At 36.1% G+C, this 16290-nt stretch overlaps 1 protein-coding gene across 9 annotated transcripts in view; it reads right to left on the bottom strand.

The window, feature by feature from the left end:
• The window catches only part of PLEKHA5 (pleckstrin homology domain containing A5), a 253380-nt gene that overhangs the window by 25695 nt on the left and 211395 nt on the right, over positions 1–16290 (bottom strand). For all 9 annotated transcript variants that reach the window (XM_081310685.1, XM_081310688.1, XM_081310693.1 and 6 more), the window contains 4 exons: positions 15485–15565; positions 15210–15359; positions 3156–3257; positions 784–895 (listed from right to left, as the gene is read on the bottom strand). In XM_081310685.1, coding sequence (XP_081166811.1) covers positions 784–895; positions 3156–3257; positions 15210–15359; positions 15485–15565 — 445 coding nt within the window. The remainder of the gene's footprint in view (positions 1–783; positions 896–3155; positions 3258–15209; positions 15360–15484; positions 15566–16290) is intronic.

The following is a 16290-nucleotide window of genomic DNA, read 5'->3' as shown; positions in this document are numbered from 1 at the left end:
CCTCACAATCCTCCTGCCTCAACCACCCAAGCTGTTGGCATTACAGGCATTGCCACCACCCCTGGCTTAAACTATAGTTCAGTTATATAATGAATACTTAGGCAGTTTATGTATCATGAAAAAGAAAAAAAAGCATTGTGGAAAAATAGGTATAACACAACTCCCTCCACCTTTTTTCCTCTAATAAAATTCAGAAGAGAAGCTGAAGACAAAAACAACTCCTAACGCCAAAATACTGTGTATGTTTATAATTATAAACAATGATTTTTGTTTTAAATTAAATTTCTTTTTTACATTTTTGTTTTAAATTAAATGTTTTTTTAAAATGTTTAATTACAAATTAAACATTTACAATTTATAAACAATGTTTGTGTGTGTGTGTGTGTGTGTGTGTGTGTGTGTGTGTAGGTAGGGCTGGCAGAGCTTTTGATTTTACTTTATAAACTTAGGTACTAATTCATTGTTATAAGAGTGTTTGTTTTCTGATGTAAAACCTACACTAAAACAACAAAAGACAGGTGGGTGGTACAGCATCCCTGGAGGCTGAGATAGGAGAATTCAAGTTGTAGGAGAACCAGGGAAACCTAATGAGACCCTGCCTCAAAAGAAGAAATAAAAGGGCTAGGGATGTGGCCTAGGGGTAAAGCACTCCTGGTTTCAATCCCTGTTACCAACCAATCAACAATCAAAACAAAACAAAACAAAACAAAAAAGAAAGAAAAAAGAAACTAAAAAATGTGCACTATTCCATTTTACGACAAAATAAAAGCAAAGCTAATTTACCTGTTTCTGGAGTGCCTCTTTGCTGTTTGTGTTTACTTAGCCCTTCCATGACATCTTGGATTCTCCAAAGTTCTTTCTGAATCTGTGCACGTTGAATTCCTGCTGATTCAGTCTATCAGTAAAAATGGTAGACCACATGCAAGAAAAAAAGTCAGTTATAATTCCACTAATTATATATTTAAAAATGAGAATTACAATGGATTAATTGAAAGAATATTTAATATGACCTACGTGATGCTTGTAATTTTGCAACCCTAGTGGAAAAGATGAAAGTTAAAGCAGAGAAAGAAAATATTTTATTTTTTCAGACTTAAGTGTAACATTCTGCATCTTTCTAATAGCTTTGCCTAGCATCATCCCAGGAAGGCATACTGGTTAGAAGGGACTAAAAATGGAAAAAATACAGGAAGAAAGAGACAATAGAAACTCACTAATCCCAAGTCAAAACAAAAACCAACTTCTGAGGGGAAGAACAAAAGAAATAGAAAGCATACAGTAGCCCTCTCTTATCCTTAATTTGGCCTTCCATAGTTTTGAATGCCTACAGTCAACCAAGATCCTAAAGTATTAAATAGAAAATTCCAGAAATAAATAATTCATAAGTTTTAAATAAACAGAACAATGATAATAATTATATAATAAAATTATTTAATACTTATGAATTATTGATTTTTACAAATTGTTCTATTGTATTATGTATTATTGCTGTTAATCTTATACTATGCCTACTTTATATATTAAACTTTATTTATGAATTTTTTGGTACCAAAGATTGAACCCAGGGGTGCTTAACCCCTGAGCCACATCTCCAGACCTTTTTATTTTGAGACAGGGTCACATATTCATGCTTGCTAAGTTCTATCCTGGTTCCATTGGTCTACCATGCACAGAATGTGTCTTCCAGATTTTTTTTTCAAAGAATATCATAACTACTTGTGGCTTTTATATATATATATATATGTATATGTATATATTTGGTACTAAGGATTGAACACAGGGTTGCTTTACCCTGAACTACATCCTCAGTCCTTTTATTTTTTTTAATTTTGAGACAGGGTCTCGCTAGGTTGCAGAGGTTGACCAGGAATTTATGATCCTCCTGTCTGGCCCTTACTAATCTTTTATCTGTTGCATTGATTTCTCTGGTAAGTCCAGTGACTGGGTTTCCAATGCAGATAATCATATTTAATAGGGTCATAACCAAATAGTGGCATCATTTTTATAAAATGTATTATCTCCCCTCAGAGCAACACTTTAAGACAGATCTTCTAATTTCTATTTTACAGATAAGAAAACTAACCCCTGGAACTTGATTTCAGATCTGCCTCTTTACAAACGAGATCTTTATACCACCAAATGATGCTGTATGTTCCCCATTCTAATAGGTCAATTAAGATAGTAGACTAAATATAGTTTAGTAAAAAATAAATTTAATACAAAATGGGTTATATTATTTTAAATTATAACCATTATTTCATAAATTCACAACTCAATACCAAGTGATACGGATGGACTAATGAAAGAATATGAAGTCAAATTTATAGAAACTACTGACAGAGCTCAGCAAAAAACAACCCAAACTTAGCATTTACCCTACAGAATAAATAACTTTTTTCTTTTTTGGATACTGGAGAGTGAACCCAGGGGCACTCTATCACTGAGGCATACCCCCAGCCCTCCTTTCCGCTCTCCCTCCATTTTTCTTTATTTGTACTAGGGATTGAACCCAGGGGCCCTTAACTACTGAGCCACACAATCTTTTTTATATTTTTTAATTTGAGATAGGCTTTTGCTAAGTTGCAAAAGCTGGCTTTGAACCTGCGATCCTCCTGTCTTGGCCTCCTGACCCACTGTGATTTAGTTTTTTGAAGAAGAGTCTTGCTGAATTTCGTAGGCTGCTCTTGAACTAAATTGTGGATATTTAACTTTGAAACTCCTGCCTCAGCTTCCTGAATTGCTGGGATTACAGGCATGCACCTATGAGCCCAGCTAGAATAAAGCATTAAAATTGTGAACAAGGGGGAATAAAATTGGGAATAAAATTCCTATCAGTGAACATATTCAAATAAACATTTTTTTCTTTTTACAGAATTAGGGATTGAACACAGGGGTGTTTTACCACAGAGCTACATCCCCAGGCCTTTTTATCTTTTGAGACAGTCTTGACAAGTTGCTAAGGCTGACCTCAAACTTGCAGTTCTTCTGCCTCAGCTTCTTGAGTTGCTGAAAATATAGGCATGTGTCACTTAGCCCATCTTCAAATCCACATTTTAGGTAGCCAAAATGTAAAAACTGTTAAGAGTACATGGGTATGTAGTGAGGCAGATGTATAATATCAGTCAAAACCAGTTAAGATATTAACACTTTTATACCTGAACTTCACCAAGGCGATCTAGCTGCTCTTGCATCTGGTTCCTGGTAATAGTTACATCATATTCCAACTTATCATATTCTCTCCATGCTCGTTCCAGTTCCTAAAATCAAAGAGTGTAAATTACTTTAATGGGGAGAATGTGCTATTATGGTGTTAACACTATACTTAAAACCTTTCTAGATTTTATTTTAAAATTTGTTTTGCTACTAGGATTGAACCTAGGGGGGCTTTACCACTGAACAACATCCTCAGCCCTTTTTATTTTGAGGCAAGGTCTCGTTAATTTGCTTAGTGTCTTTTTTTTTTTTTACTCAATATATATTATTTATTATTTCCATTTCATAGGTATTCTTTAATGGTAGTTAAAAAAAGCATAAACCATTGTTTTTTCTTGGAACCTAATTTTTGTGCTACTCTGAAGAATGATTTATTTTTCCAAACAAACAGACACAAGACATTTGATGTGTTCGTTATTTTAATAACAACACATATACCATGTTATCACCATGAAATGTAAGTTCAGGTTAGACAAGGGAATTTTACAAGTATACTAAAGCATGCTGTAGTTTACCAAAGCTTGTATATAATGTCTGACCAGACCAGCTTGCTCAAAACCAGCAATCACTTCCATTTTAGGTAATTTGTTTAACACTTGCAATTCATACAGAGAAAATAAATATACTGCACACATTAAAACTGTGTTCTTAATTTACCTTTGTATTAGCACTTAAAATAAATATTTCTCTTTCAAGATAACATTTAAAAATTATTCTAATACAACAGCAAAAATATAATTCTGCAATTATAAAAGAGCTAAAGCGGAATCAATAATTAAATTATTATGTTTATAAGTGTGATTCTGAAATAAATACTACTTTTATGCAGTTCTGTTATGAGCTTTCCAGGTATGGTTTAAACACACACAAACTCTCCCTCCCTTCCTCTCTCTCTCTCAGTTGTGGGAAGATTTATAAGTTACATTTCATGCACTTTTGTGAAATATGAAATAGTTCTTTAAGAGCCAACTAATACTAAAAAACTGAAGTTCTTAAACCAGATCACCAGGCAGGTAGAAAAAAGTTAAATTAACTGGGTTAAATAGGATTCCTACCCAACATTCAAAGTATGTGTATGATATTCAGTAGTAAATGGGGAATATTTCAGGACTGGCCTTTTGTCTTTAGAAGTAATTTCTGTATAAGCACTTAAGAAGGTGAGTGTTATAACACTATCCAGTTAACTTTTGTGTTAACTTGACTTCCCTGAATGACCTAGTCAGTGAAGTCATTAATAATTTGATAACCAGGCAAATCAAGTGGGCAAGAAAAAAAGCCATTATTCAAAATACTGTGTTACAGCCTGAACCCACTCAAGGGATTTATTTTTTGACATAAACATATAACTTTAACATAACAAAAACAAGTACTTCCAACAAGACCAAGACAGCATCTCTTCTTCTAAGGTTTAGAATTCCTAATACAGGGAATAGCCCATACCTAGAATCATCGCTCCTACAACAAAGCCTTGGGCTGCCACACGAATGTGAATCAGGTGAATGGACATTTTAGTATTTCCCCTGGTCTTTAATTTGTATAATCCATATGCAACAATTGCTGCAAAACCTGCCGTTCCAATAGGTACAAATGGTGCTTCTTTAGCTTTTTGGATAAATTTAGATCCCTGATCTTCATCATATGAAGAAAAAGAAAAAATCTGTGTTGGTTGACATACTGATTGCTTGAAGAAACTTCCGAAAGCGACAAAACCCTTTACCCCCAGACCTGCTTGTGGACCCAGTCCGCCAATTAGTGTCTTAATAAGTTGCGGAGACTGGTCTCAAACTTGCAATCCTATTGCCTCAGCCTCCTGAGTTGTGGGATTATGGACATGCAACACTGATACACGTCTGGCTCTTTATAGATTTTAGAAAATTGAATTCTTTATATTGAAAAAAATTTATAACTCCTTACTTTTAAGGCTTTAATTTAATTTAATTTATTTTTTTTTGGTATGGGGAATTGAACCTAGGGGCACGTAACTACTGAATCACATTTTTATTTTATTTTTATTTTGAGACATGGTCACGCTAAGTTGCTGAGTGCCTCTCTAAGTTGTTGAGGCTGGCTTTGAACTTGCAATTCTCCTGCCTCTGCCTCCTGGGCTGCTGGGATTACAGGTATGAACTACTAGAAGTTTTCATCTTTTAAAAACTCAATTTACAAAGAATTTACTGGGCAACTTAAGTTGTTTATGTGGTGTTGCTGTGTAATGAAATTTAATAAAACCAACTTACCTTAACTGTTACTTATTCCTTTGTTACATTAAAGCATTTAAATTGATTCTACTATCTAAATGATATAAATTTGAAGAAATAGTTTAAGTTATTATTGGTAATGCAGTAAATTTTTCTTTAAGGCAATTTCCTAAAATGCAGAAGAGATAGAAATAAAATATATTCCTGTTTGCCTAGATTAAAAGTTTTCCATGAATAAAAATATTAAATCCTTTGTATTTTATCATTATTGGATTTTTTTCCCATGGTACTAGGGATTGAACCCAGTTGGCTCTATGACTGAGTTATGCCCCTAACTCCTTTTGATTATTTTATGTATTTATTTTTGGTCTGGGGATTGAACCTAGGGGTGGCTTTACCACTGAGCTACATCCCCAGTCCTTTTTTTATTTTATTTTTTAAAAAATTTGATACAGGGTTTCGCTAAATTGCCCAGGTTAGCCTCCAACTTGCAATTCTCCTGTCTCAGCCTCTTGAGTTTGGGTTACAGGTGTGTGCCTATAACCTGCCACACATGCCCTCTTTTTAAGATTAACTGTATTTTGTTTTATGAAACTGGCTTAAAATTACTTTAAAAAATTAGGAAATAAAGAATTATTTGAGGAGTATGCTGTTATTTTTATTTATGTATTTGATGATAGGGATTGAACCCAGGGATGCTTTACTACTGAGCTACATCCCTAACCCTTTTTGTTCTACTTTTTGTTTGGAGACAGGGTCTTGCTAAATTACAGAGGCTGGTCTTGAACTTGTGATCCTCCTGCCTTCGTCTCCTGAGTCTCTGAGATAATAGGTGTTTGCTATTCTGCCAGGTATAAGGAGCACACTTTAAAGATTAAAATGAAGTTGGCTACGGAGGTGTCTGAAATCCCAGTGATCTGGAGGCTGAGGCAGTAGAATCAGTAGTTGCTGGGATTATAGGCATGTGCCACTATGACTGGCAACAGTGAGTCTTTCAAAGCTTCAGGGAGGGTAAAATGAGGATAACAGACCCAATGGAGGCAGCAATAATGCCAGGTTAACACTTCACCTCATTTGTACTAAAGCCAAACTTCAGGATAGCCTCAACTGTATTGTAGAAGTATCTAAATATTAGAACATCGCAAGATGCTGGGATATTTGTTTTTCCTAGAAAAATATACGAAAAATAGAGATTGAGAGAGATTAATTTACCAATACTTTAGGTAAAGAGAAACAACCACATACATATAAATATTCCCCCCTTTTCCATCAGCACTGAAGACTGAAACACTGAGCTACATCACAAGCCCTTCTGGTTTTTTGACTTGAGACAGGGTCTTACTAAATTTGCCCAGGATGGCCTGGAATTTGCCATCCTTTTTCCTCAGCTTCTTCTTGAGTAGCTAGGATTACAAGTCTGCGCCACCACATGAACATACTTTCAGTTTTCCCTAACTGAAATTCTATAATTTAGGCCAAGTTCTATAATTCTGCTAGGCCTACCTGTTGTTTTCTTTATCTCAACTCCTCAAACATAATTCATGGGTGGGCAGTAACACAAGTCAAAAGTGGGTAAAAAATTAAGATAATTTAATGAGTTACAAGAGTATATTGTTCAAGCCATGAGCTCTGGTGCATGCCTGTAATACCAGTGACTGGGGAGGCTGAGACAGGAGGATCTTGAGTTCAAAGCCAGCCTCAGCAATAGTAAGGTGCTAATAAGCAACTCAGTGAGACCCTCTCTCATAATAAAATACAAAATAGGGCTGAGGATGTGGCTCAGAGGTTGAGTGCCCCCAAGTTCAATCCCCAGCGCGCGCACACACACACACACACAAAAGTATATTGTTCAAACTGGGCCTGATGGTTCACAACTATAATCCCTGTGACTCAGGAGGCCGAGGCAGGATGAGTGAAAATTTGAGGCTAGCCTGAGCAATTTATTGAAACCCTCAGCATTTAGTGAGAATTAAAAAGTTCTCTGAATTAAAACAAAAGTACGGGATGTAGCTTAGTGGTAGAGTACTTGCTTAGCATGTGCTAGGTCCTCAGTTAAAAAAAAAAGCATAATGTTAAAAATCTGTAAATATGATTTCATCTTTTTTCTTAGCCAAGAATATACATGCATATAAAGGTGATTAACAAATTAATATTTAATATTAATAATATTCAATTATTTTAAAACCATAGGTAATATTTAGGAAATAAAACTTTTTCTTTTTTTTTGGTGGTGGTGGGGGTGGGGTATCGGAGGTTGAACTAAGGGGCACTCAACCACAGACTCACATCCCCAGCACTATTTTGTATCTTATTTAGAGACAGGGTCTCATTGAGTTGCTTAGTGCTTCATTTTTGCTGAGACTGGCTTTGAACTCGTGATCCTCCTCTGCCTCAGCCTCCCGGGCTGCTGGGATTACAGGCATGCACCACTGTACCTGGCTAGGAAATAGAACTTTCAATAAAGGAGTATAGAAATTTACACCACCCAATTAATTTTTTTTTTTTAATGCTTATTTTTCCCCAATTTTTATTTGATTTTTAAAAATAAATGACAACAGAATGTGTTACAAATAATTCATATTACACATAAAGAGCACAATTTTTTATATCTCTGGTTGTATACAAAGTATATGGTTATAATGCTTATTTTTAAGGATGTTTTTGGAGCAGGTTTTTATGTGCAATTTATTGGGTTGGGTTTGGATTTATTGAATTGTTTATTATTCAATTGCAGTATTCTTTTGGTTAGCTTTTTTTTTTTTCTTTTTTGGCACCAGGGAATGAACTCACGGATACTCAATAACTGAGCCACATCCCAACCCTATTTTGTATTTTATTTAGAGACAGGGTCTCACTGATTTGCTTAGTGCCTCATGATTGCTGAGGCTGGCCTTGAACTCAAGATTCTCCTGTCTCAGCCTCCCCAGCCTCTGGGATTACAGGCGTGTGCCACTATGCCCAGCTTGGTTAGCATTTTTATACTTAATTGAAGATACTACTTTTGGTATCACTTAAATGATATCAAAATTAGTCATCAGTTTTTTGAAGCCCTAATCTCTAAAATCTTGGGTCCAAATTCTATTTTATCTTTTGAAATCTGAACTATATGTTTAATTAAAAATTTTTGTTTTAGTTGTAGAAGGACACAATACCTTTATTTTATTTATTTAGTTTTATGTGGTGCTGTGGACTGAACCCAGTGCCTGACACATGCTAGGCAAGCGCTCTACCACTGAGCTACAACTCCAGTCCCTTATGTTTAATTTTATAATGAAAGAGTTTTTGCAAACTTTTCTCTGCCATTTCCCTTGAAATAAGAACAAAATAATACTGAATTATTTTGGAATTTTTTAATGTATTGTTTTGCTTTGCAGTAATGGTTTCTAAAATTAACTTTAATTTTTAGGAAGGTAACTGGAAGGAAACTGTGAATGAAACTGGGTTTCAGCTGAAGGTAAGTATATTTGTATGAAGTAATTTGCCATATTTCTTTACAGTTTCTAGCACAATGCTATACTCTTAATGGGTACTGGGTTAATTTTTTGAATGAATAAATGTCAGAAATCATCTTTGCATCTAATATCATTGATAAGCTTTTCAAAAAGAAACACCACAATTCACTTTTGATTTATGTAACTTTTGTTACTAGTTGGACTATAATTACACCACCCAATTAAGAGACTAAATTAACTGTTTCAATCCACTATCATAGAAAGGCACATCCCCATTCCTTTTTACTTATTTTTTTTTAAATATATGAGGACAAGAGTATATACTATAAGATCACATATTATTGCAAAGTTCCAAAACAGACAGACACTGGGAAGGCAGTCCCTAGAAAGCTAGTAAAACTCAATGTTTTTATATAGATCTTGGTTAAATTCCTAATCTGAGCACTTTTATAAGAGCATGTTATACTTCAACAAAGGTTTAAAAAAGTGTATGAGTTAGGAGAGGAGACAGGTTTGTTGTGGGGATGGCAGAATTTTTTCTTTTTTAAACTTAACTTAGCCTATATTTCGAGCATGATACCAGTAAATTCTAGAAATTTTTAAAAAATAGTTTGTACTAATATAAAATTTTGCAAGGGATAGGGCAATACATTCAAGTATGCATGCCCTAGAGGGGCATGCACAGGGCATGCATCTCTAAAGGAAAGAAACTAAAATTAAAAAATTAGAAAGGAAATTCTTATTTCTCATATCATTAATGTGTACTGCTTTATGAGATATTTTTACATTTTAAGAAGTACTTTACTTCCCCCTCAATTCCCTTGCCTCTTCTTTTTCGTGGATTTGGGGATCCCCAATTCTAGGCAAATGATCTACCGTGGAATTAAATCCCCAGCCCACCACTAATTTATTGAAGAGTCTTATTATCTGTTCTGCAGATTTTCTCCTATTCTTAATTTTGCTAAGTAATTTTTAAAAATATATGTATTTTTTTGTTGCTGATGGACCTTTATTTTATTCATTTATTTATATGCTGAGAATCGTACTCAGTGCCTCACACATGCCAGGCAAGTGCTCCACCACTGAGCCACAACCCTACCCCTGCTAAATGAATTCTTTTTCTCTCAGCACGCTCCATGTATTTCCTATAACATGGTAGTTATATACGTAGTTATATATTGAGGCTTGTTGAGATTCAGGTTTTTTTCCAAACTAAGACAATGACACGAATTTGAAGGGATAAATGAGTGTTATTACAACTTTCCTTTAATCAGACTTAGATTAAAACAAAAAAGGTAAAGGCAAAGAGAAAACAGAAAGGCACTATGTTCTTTAAGCATGTGTCATGGATGGGATTTAGGTTGTTTTTTTGTTTTTGGTACCACAGATTGAACTCTGGGGTACTTTATCACTGAGGCACATCCCCATTCCTTTTTATTTATTCATTTTTTAAAAATATTTTTTTAGTTGTAGATGGACACAATGCTTTATTTTGTTTATTTATTTTATTTCGTGCTGGGGATCAAACCCAGGGCCTCATACATACTAGGCAAGTGCTCTACCACTGAGCTACAATCCCGGCCCCTCCTTTTTATTTATTTCAAGACAGTTCCTCATGCTCAGCTGGATGGGGCTTAAGAAGGGGAGATGTGGCATCAAGAATGAAATGAAATAAGCCAAGTGTGGTGGCCTATGCCTGTAATCCCAGCAGTTCAGGAGGTACTGCAAGATGATCACAATTTGTGTTTGAGGTTAGCTTGTGCAACTTAGTAAGACCCTGTCTTAGAATACAAAATAGAAAGGGATAGGGATATAGCTCAGTGGTGAGTGCCCCTGAGTTTAATCCTTAGTACCACACATACACACACACAAGGTTAAATAAAATGTACAGGGAACACTGCTTTGGTGCTCACATTATGCTAACCTTCACGGATGACTAGGTGAGGATATGTTTTCAGAATTGAGGCTTTGATTTGTGGGGGTTCTAATGTTATCCTCTATGCCAGGGGTTTAGATTTGAAGAAATGTCATGAACTGTGAAAGAATCACAGGAACCTTTTGAGATTCTGCCAGCCTAAATGTAATTCAAATTTACATCTAATCAAATTCACTGAGTGCCAACCATACGCCCAATATATTAGGTGCATACTAATATTTGTAGTATTAAGTTACAAATAAGTTTACATAAAGGAGAGGTTGTCCTAACCACTGATAAATGCTAAAGGCAAGGAAAAAAAATAGGAGAGTGATTTTATAGGATAACAACCTAAAAAAGAGGTCCTTAGACAATATTAATTTCTACTAAAGCATTTCTAACAAGGGGAGGCTGGTGAAGAAAGATCCAAGTTTGTGGTTAGCCTGAGGCACTTAGTGAGACCCTGTCTCAAAAAAAAAAAAAAAAAGAAAGAGCTGGGGGATGGTAAAGAGCACCACTCCTGGGTTCATTCCCTACTGCTACTTGATTGACAAAAAAAAAAACAAGACAAAAAACAAAAAAAACAAAACAAAACAAAACAAAACAAAAAAACCAAAACAAGACAAAAAACAAAAAACAAACAAACAAACAAAAAAACAAACAAACAAACAAACCCAAAAGCACTTTTGACAAACTACCCAACAGTATATTGGAGTTAACCTTGGGATAGAACAAGTTCTAAGCTTAATGATGAGATTTAAGTTCTGAAATTCAGTTGCTAAGGATGGAATTTTCTAAAATTCATATTTCAGTCAAGTGCCTATAATCTTAGGGACCGGGGAGGCTGAAGCAGGAGGATTGCAAATTCCAGGCAGCACCAGCAGTTTAAAGAGACCCTGATGAGGAGTGCAACTCAGTGGGAGAAGGCCCCTGGGTTTAATTCTCAGTAACATGCACACATCGAATTTCAAGAATAGACACTAAATCACTAAAGAGTTTCCAACTAAATGTCAATATCATTCACCATTTTGATTTAATTCAGGTTGTTTTAGGGATGACAATGAGTTTTTAATTAGCTTGGCAGTGACAGTTTAATCCCTTTTCTCTCTTTCTCTTTTTTTTTTTTTTTTTTTTTTTTTTTTGCAGTACTGGAGGATTTAACCCAGGGGCACTCTATCATTGAGCTATATATCCAGGCCTTTTCTTTATTTTATTTTCTGTTTTTAGACAATCTCCTTAAGTTGCCCAGGCTGCTCTTTTTTGTTGTCATTGTTGTTTTGGGTGGGAGTACTGGGGATTGATTTCAGGAGCAGGGTCTCACCGAGTTGCTTAATGCTTTACTGTTGCTGAGGCTGGCTTTGAACTCACGATCCTCCTGCCTTAGCCTCCTGAGCTGCTGGGATTACAGGCATGTGCCACTGTGCCCCAGCCCCAGGCTTATCTTGAATTTAGCATCCTCCTACTTCAGCCCCTGTCGCTGGGATTATAGGGGTATACCACTAAACCTAGCCCTTCTTTCTGTTATAGTGTAGATCTAGAATGCCCTCCAAAGTCTTGTGTTGAAGGCTTGTTAACAAGTGCTACAATGTTCAGAAGTGGAGCTGTGGGGAAGTGACTGCATCATGAGGGATCTCATCTCTTCAATGGTCTAATTCATTGATAGCTGAATGGACTACTGGAAACTGCAGGCAGAAGGGAATGTTGGAAGAAGTTAAGACCTTGGAACTGTGCACTGGAAGAGTATGTATTGTCCCTAGATTCCTCTTTCCTTCCCTCCCTCCCTGTTTCCTGACTGTCATGAGGCGAGCAGCTTTCTATCACTGCAGTTTTCTGCCATGATGTAGAATGCTCTAAGTAGAGCAAATTGGGCAATTCTGGGGAGAGCTTAGAAGAATAGAATGCCAACAGGAATGGGGACTGAATTCATGAGATGTCAAAGAGAATTAGACTAGAGGTCACTTGTGTTATATTCTAGCAAAGAACTTGGCCACATTTTGCCCATAGCCTGAGACTTTATGAGGCCAAATTTAAAAGTGATGGACTGATTAATCTGCTGGAGGAAATTTCAAGGAAGCGCAGCATTCAGTCAGTGGCATGGATATTGCTAGCAGCTTTACTATGAGAAAGTGGAGCAAAGAACACAGCTAAAGGATTTAAAAATTTCAGCTTGGCCAGAAAAGTACATATAAAGTTGGGGCCAAGGAAGGGTGCTTTAGGAGTTTATAGTTCCTAAAGAGACGCTAAGTACTTGTACAGACAATAGGAAAAATGGTGGTGGCTAGGAAGTTGCTTCCCTTCATTCAGCACTATGGGTACTCAGAAGCCCCTGCAGCCCTGATTCCAGGGGGCCAAGGAATTGTGCAAGCTGGAAGCAGACTTTGGTATCATCCAAATGGTGCTGGTTCTGCAGGAATGCAAGATGCTAAAGTTAAAAGTGATCATGGAAGCTTCCACCAAAATTTCAAAGGAAGGTCTGGGAGGCCAAAGTATAGCAGGGTCTGAGTCCTTGAGGGCTGCCCTTTCTCCAAGACAGTGATGTGTGAAGTTATATAGGTGAAATCAAAGTTGGAATGGAGACCCCAGGAATTAAGAGATGCCAGGAATATGGATTGTCTGCTGAGAAATGCTGCTGGCTGTAGAAAGGCCCATACTGAAGGTGCACGTGCACCACAACTTGCAAGGCCAAAGGGGCAGGAATACCCATACCCTTTGTAAATGATATTTCACAGCCAAGTGTCCTACATGATCTACACAGACATAGGAAACCAAGGCCAGCAGTTGTTGTGGTCCTGTTTTGGCACCATCCCTTCTTTCTATGCTTTTATTCCTCCCTTTCAGAATGGGAATATTACTTTGTGCCACTATATATTGAATATATGGAACTTGCTTTTGGTTTTTACAAGAACTCACTGCCAGGAGTTAGCCTTGAGTCTCAGAGAAGACTTTGAATTTGGACATTTGGGCAATGTTAAAAGATTATGAAACTCTTGGAAATAAACTGAATGCATTTTGCATAGTGAGATGGACATGAGGTTTTGGGGGTCAGAGGCAGAATGTTATGGTTTGGATATAATGGCAACTGAAAACTAATGCGTTGAGGCAAGACTATTCAGAAGTGACATGATTAGCTATCGGGAGCTGTAACCTAATTAATCCCTTCTAGTTTGGATAGACTGACTGGGTGGTTAACTGTAGGCAGGTGGGACATGACTAGAGGTGGTGGGTCACTGGGGACATGCCTGGGAAAGGTTCATCTTCCCTGTGGCCTCTTCATCTCTTTCTCTGCTTCCTGACCCCATCATAAGCTGAGCAGCTTTCCTCCACTGGGTTCGTCTCTCATGATGCTCTGCCTCACCTTGGGCCTAGAGCCATAGGGTCAGCTTCTATGGACAGACTTCTGAAATTGTAAGCCCCAAATAAACTTTTCCTCTTCAAAGTTGTTCTTGCTGGGTATTTTAGTCAGAGCAATGAAAAAGCTAATTAAAACTGATTATGCTTGGGATTCCTTCTTAAAAAACAACAACAACAACAAAAAGCAACAAAATAACAAACCTCAAGAAAAACAAAAACCAAATGCCCTTTCCCACCAAGTCAAACTTTAAACAATGTTTCTGTTGGAAATTCTGCAAAAGGCTGCTTGGGTGTGCTAGCTATGATTAGAGATGATTGTATCATAGAAAAAAACCAAAAACAAAACCTCAATTTATAAACTCAGTTTACAAACACTCAGGACTTTTTAGATTTGGTAATCCCAAGAGACTCTCCTGAAATTCTAAGGCTAAGGGTTAATAATTTAAAAAAAAAAATTTTTTTTTTTTAGTTGTTGACAGTCCTTTATTTATTTTATGTGATGCTGAGAATCGAACCCAGTGCCTCACACATGCCAGGCAAGTGTGCTACTGCTGAGCTTAGCCCCAGCCCCTAAGGGTTAATAATTTTGCCAATCATTTTTCTTATTCAATTTATCTAAATTTAGATCACACTGCAGCTATGAAAGGGATGCTTTCTTACAACGTTTCCCAAACTGCTTTTTGTTGAAATGGCTTGAATTTTATTTTTACTGAAATGGGTGGGTGAGTTCAGTTACCACCTTCAGGAAATTATCCTAAATCCCCTAAAATTCACAATGTATTTTTTTCTTCATGCAATTAATTTTAACTTATTTAAAGAATTTTTTTGGTTGCATAATATGTAAAAAAGGAGTACCTATCTTTTCTGTAAAACATCCATTTCATTAAGAATAAGATACCTACAGAAATAAAGGTCACTCTTTATGTTCCTAAACATAGTTAATATTAAGAAATTAATATTTCTTGTTATAATAATAAAGAGTGATCCTAAAGACACCACAACTAATAGCAGAGCAAAGAAAAAAAGAACTGCATAATATTTCAAAGACTCCTACCAGGAAAAAAAAAAAAATCTACTTACGGCAGTGGCTCGAGAGAGTTCTCGACATGTACTAAGCAGTCCATTTTGCAAATCATCCCTCTGTAATACCACTGTCTGAATGGCTGCTGGGTTATCTGCATTCATTTCTATCTCTTGGCTGGCTGACAGCAAAGCTTGCTCAAGCGTGTACTAATAAAAAGAATCACACTTAATGTTCTGCATCATTGAATTGTTTTTTTTTTTTACTCATTACTGTCTTGATAATAATCACATAAAATAACATTGATTGTAGATAATAAACATAACTGTCTTACTTTCTCCTTGTGGAGTTGCTGAAGTTTCTCTTCCAGTGCATGTACCACTTTATCTTGTTCACATAATCGGCTTAACTTGGCCTGAGTTGTAAGAGATGTCTTTTGTTAGAGAAATTTAAAAATGTTTCATGTAATTAGCTGAAGGTAGGTACCCATTTAAAGCAGCCATGAAATGCTAAATTGGGTTAATTTTCTTTAAGTAAATACAATCAAAATTAAAATACAGTTTATAAAAATAGAATAATATGTTGGGTGTGCTGGCACATGCCTGTAGTGTCAGCAACTAGGAGGCTGAGATAGGAGGCTCATAAGTTCAAGTCTAGGCCCTGTCTCAAAATAAAAAACAAAAAGGGCTGGGAATGAAGTTCAATGGTAAAGTACCCCTGGGTTAAATCCCCAGTATCACAACGAAACAAATCATGCAAAATAAAGTAGACAAGTATTTCAATCATACTAAACTTAAATATTTCTCTTTTCTTCCTTCCACAGTACTGTGGATTGAAGTTACTTTACCACTGAGCTACATCCACACCCCTTTTCATTTTTTTTTCTTTTGAGACAGGGTCTTCTCAATTGTGGAGGCTAGCCTTGAATTTTCGATCCTCCTGAGTAACTAGGATGGCAAGAGTGAACCCAGTGCCTGTCTAATTTACATATTTCAAACTATCTTTGGTAATCAAGCAGTCTAAAAATTCTAACTCTCCACCAAAAAAACCCACTATAATCTGACCTATAGGGTAAGGGATATATGCAGTTCTTAAATGTAATAATACAAGTAAAAATATTGTTTATGAAGAAAAATTACT

This window comes from Spermophilus citellus, assembly GCF_964194105.1.
Source record: "Spermophilus citellus genome assembly, chromosome: 10".
Taxonomy (NCBI): domain Eukaryota; kingdom Metazoa; phylum Chordata; class Mammalia; order Rodentia; family Sciuridae; genus Spermophilus; species Spermophilus citellus.
This window is presented reverse-complemented; position numbering and strand designations above follow the sequence as displayed.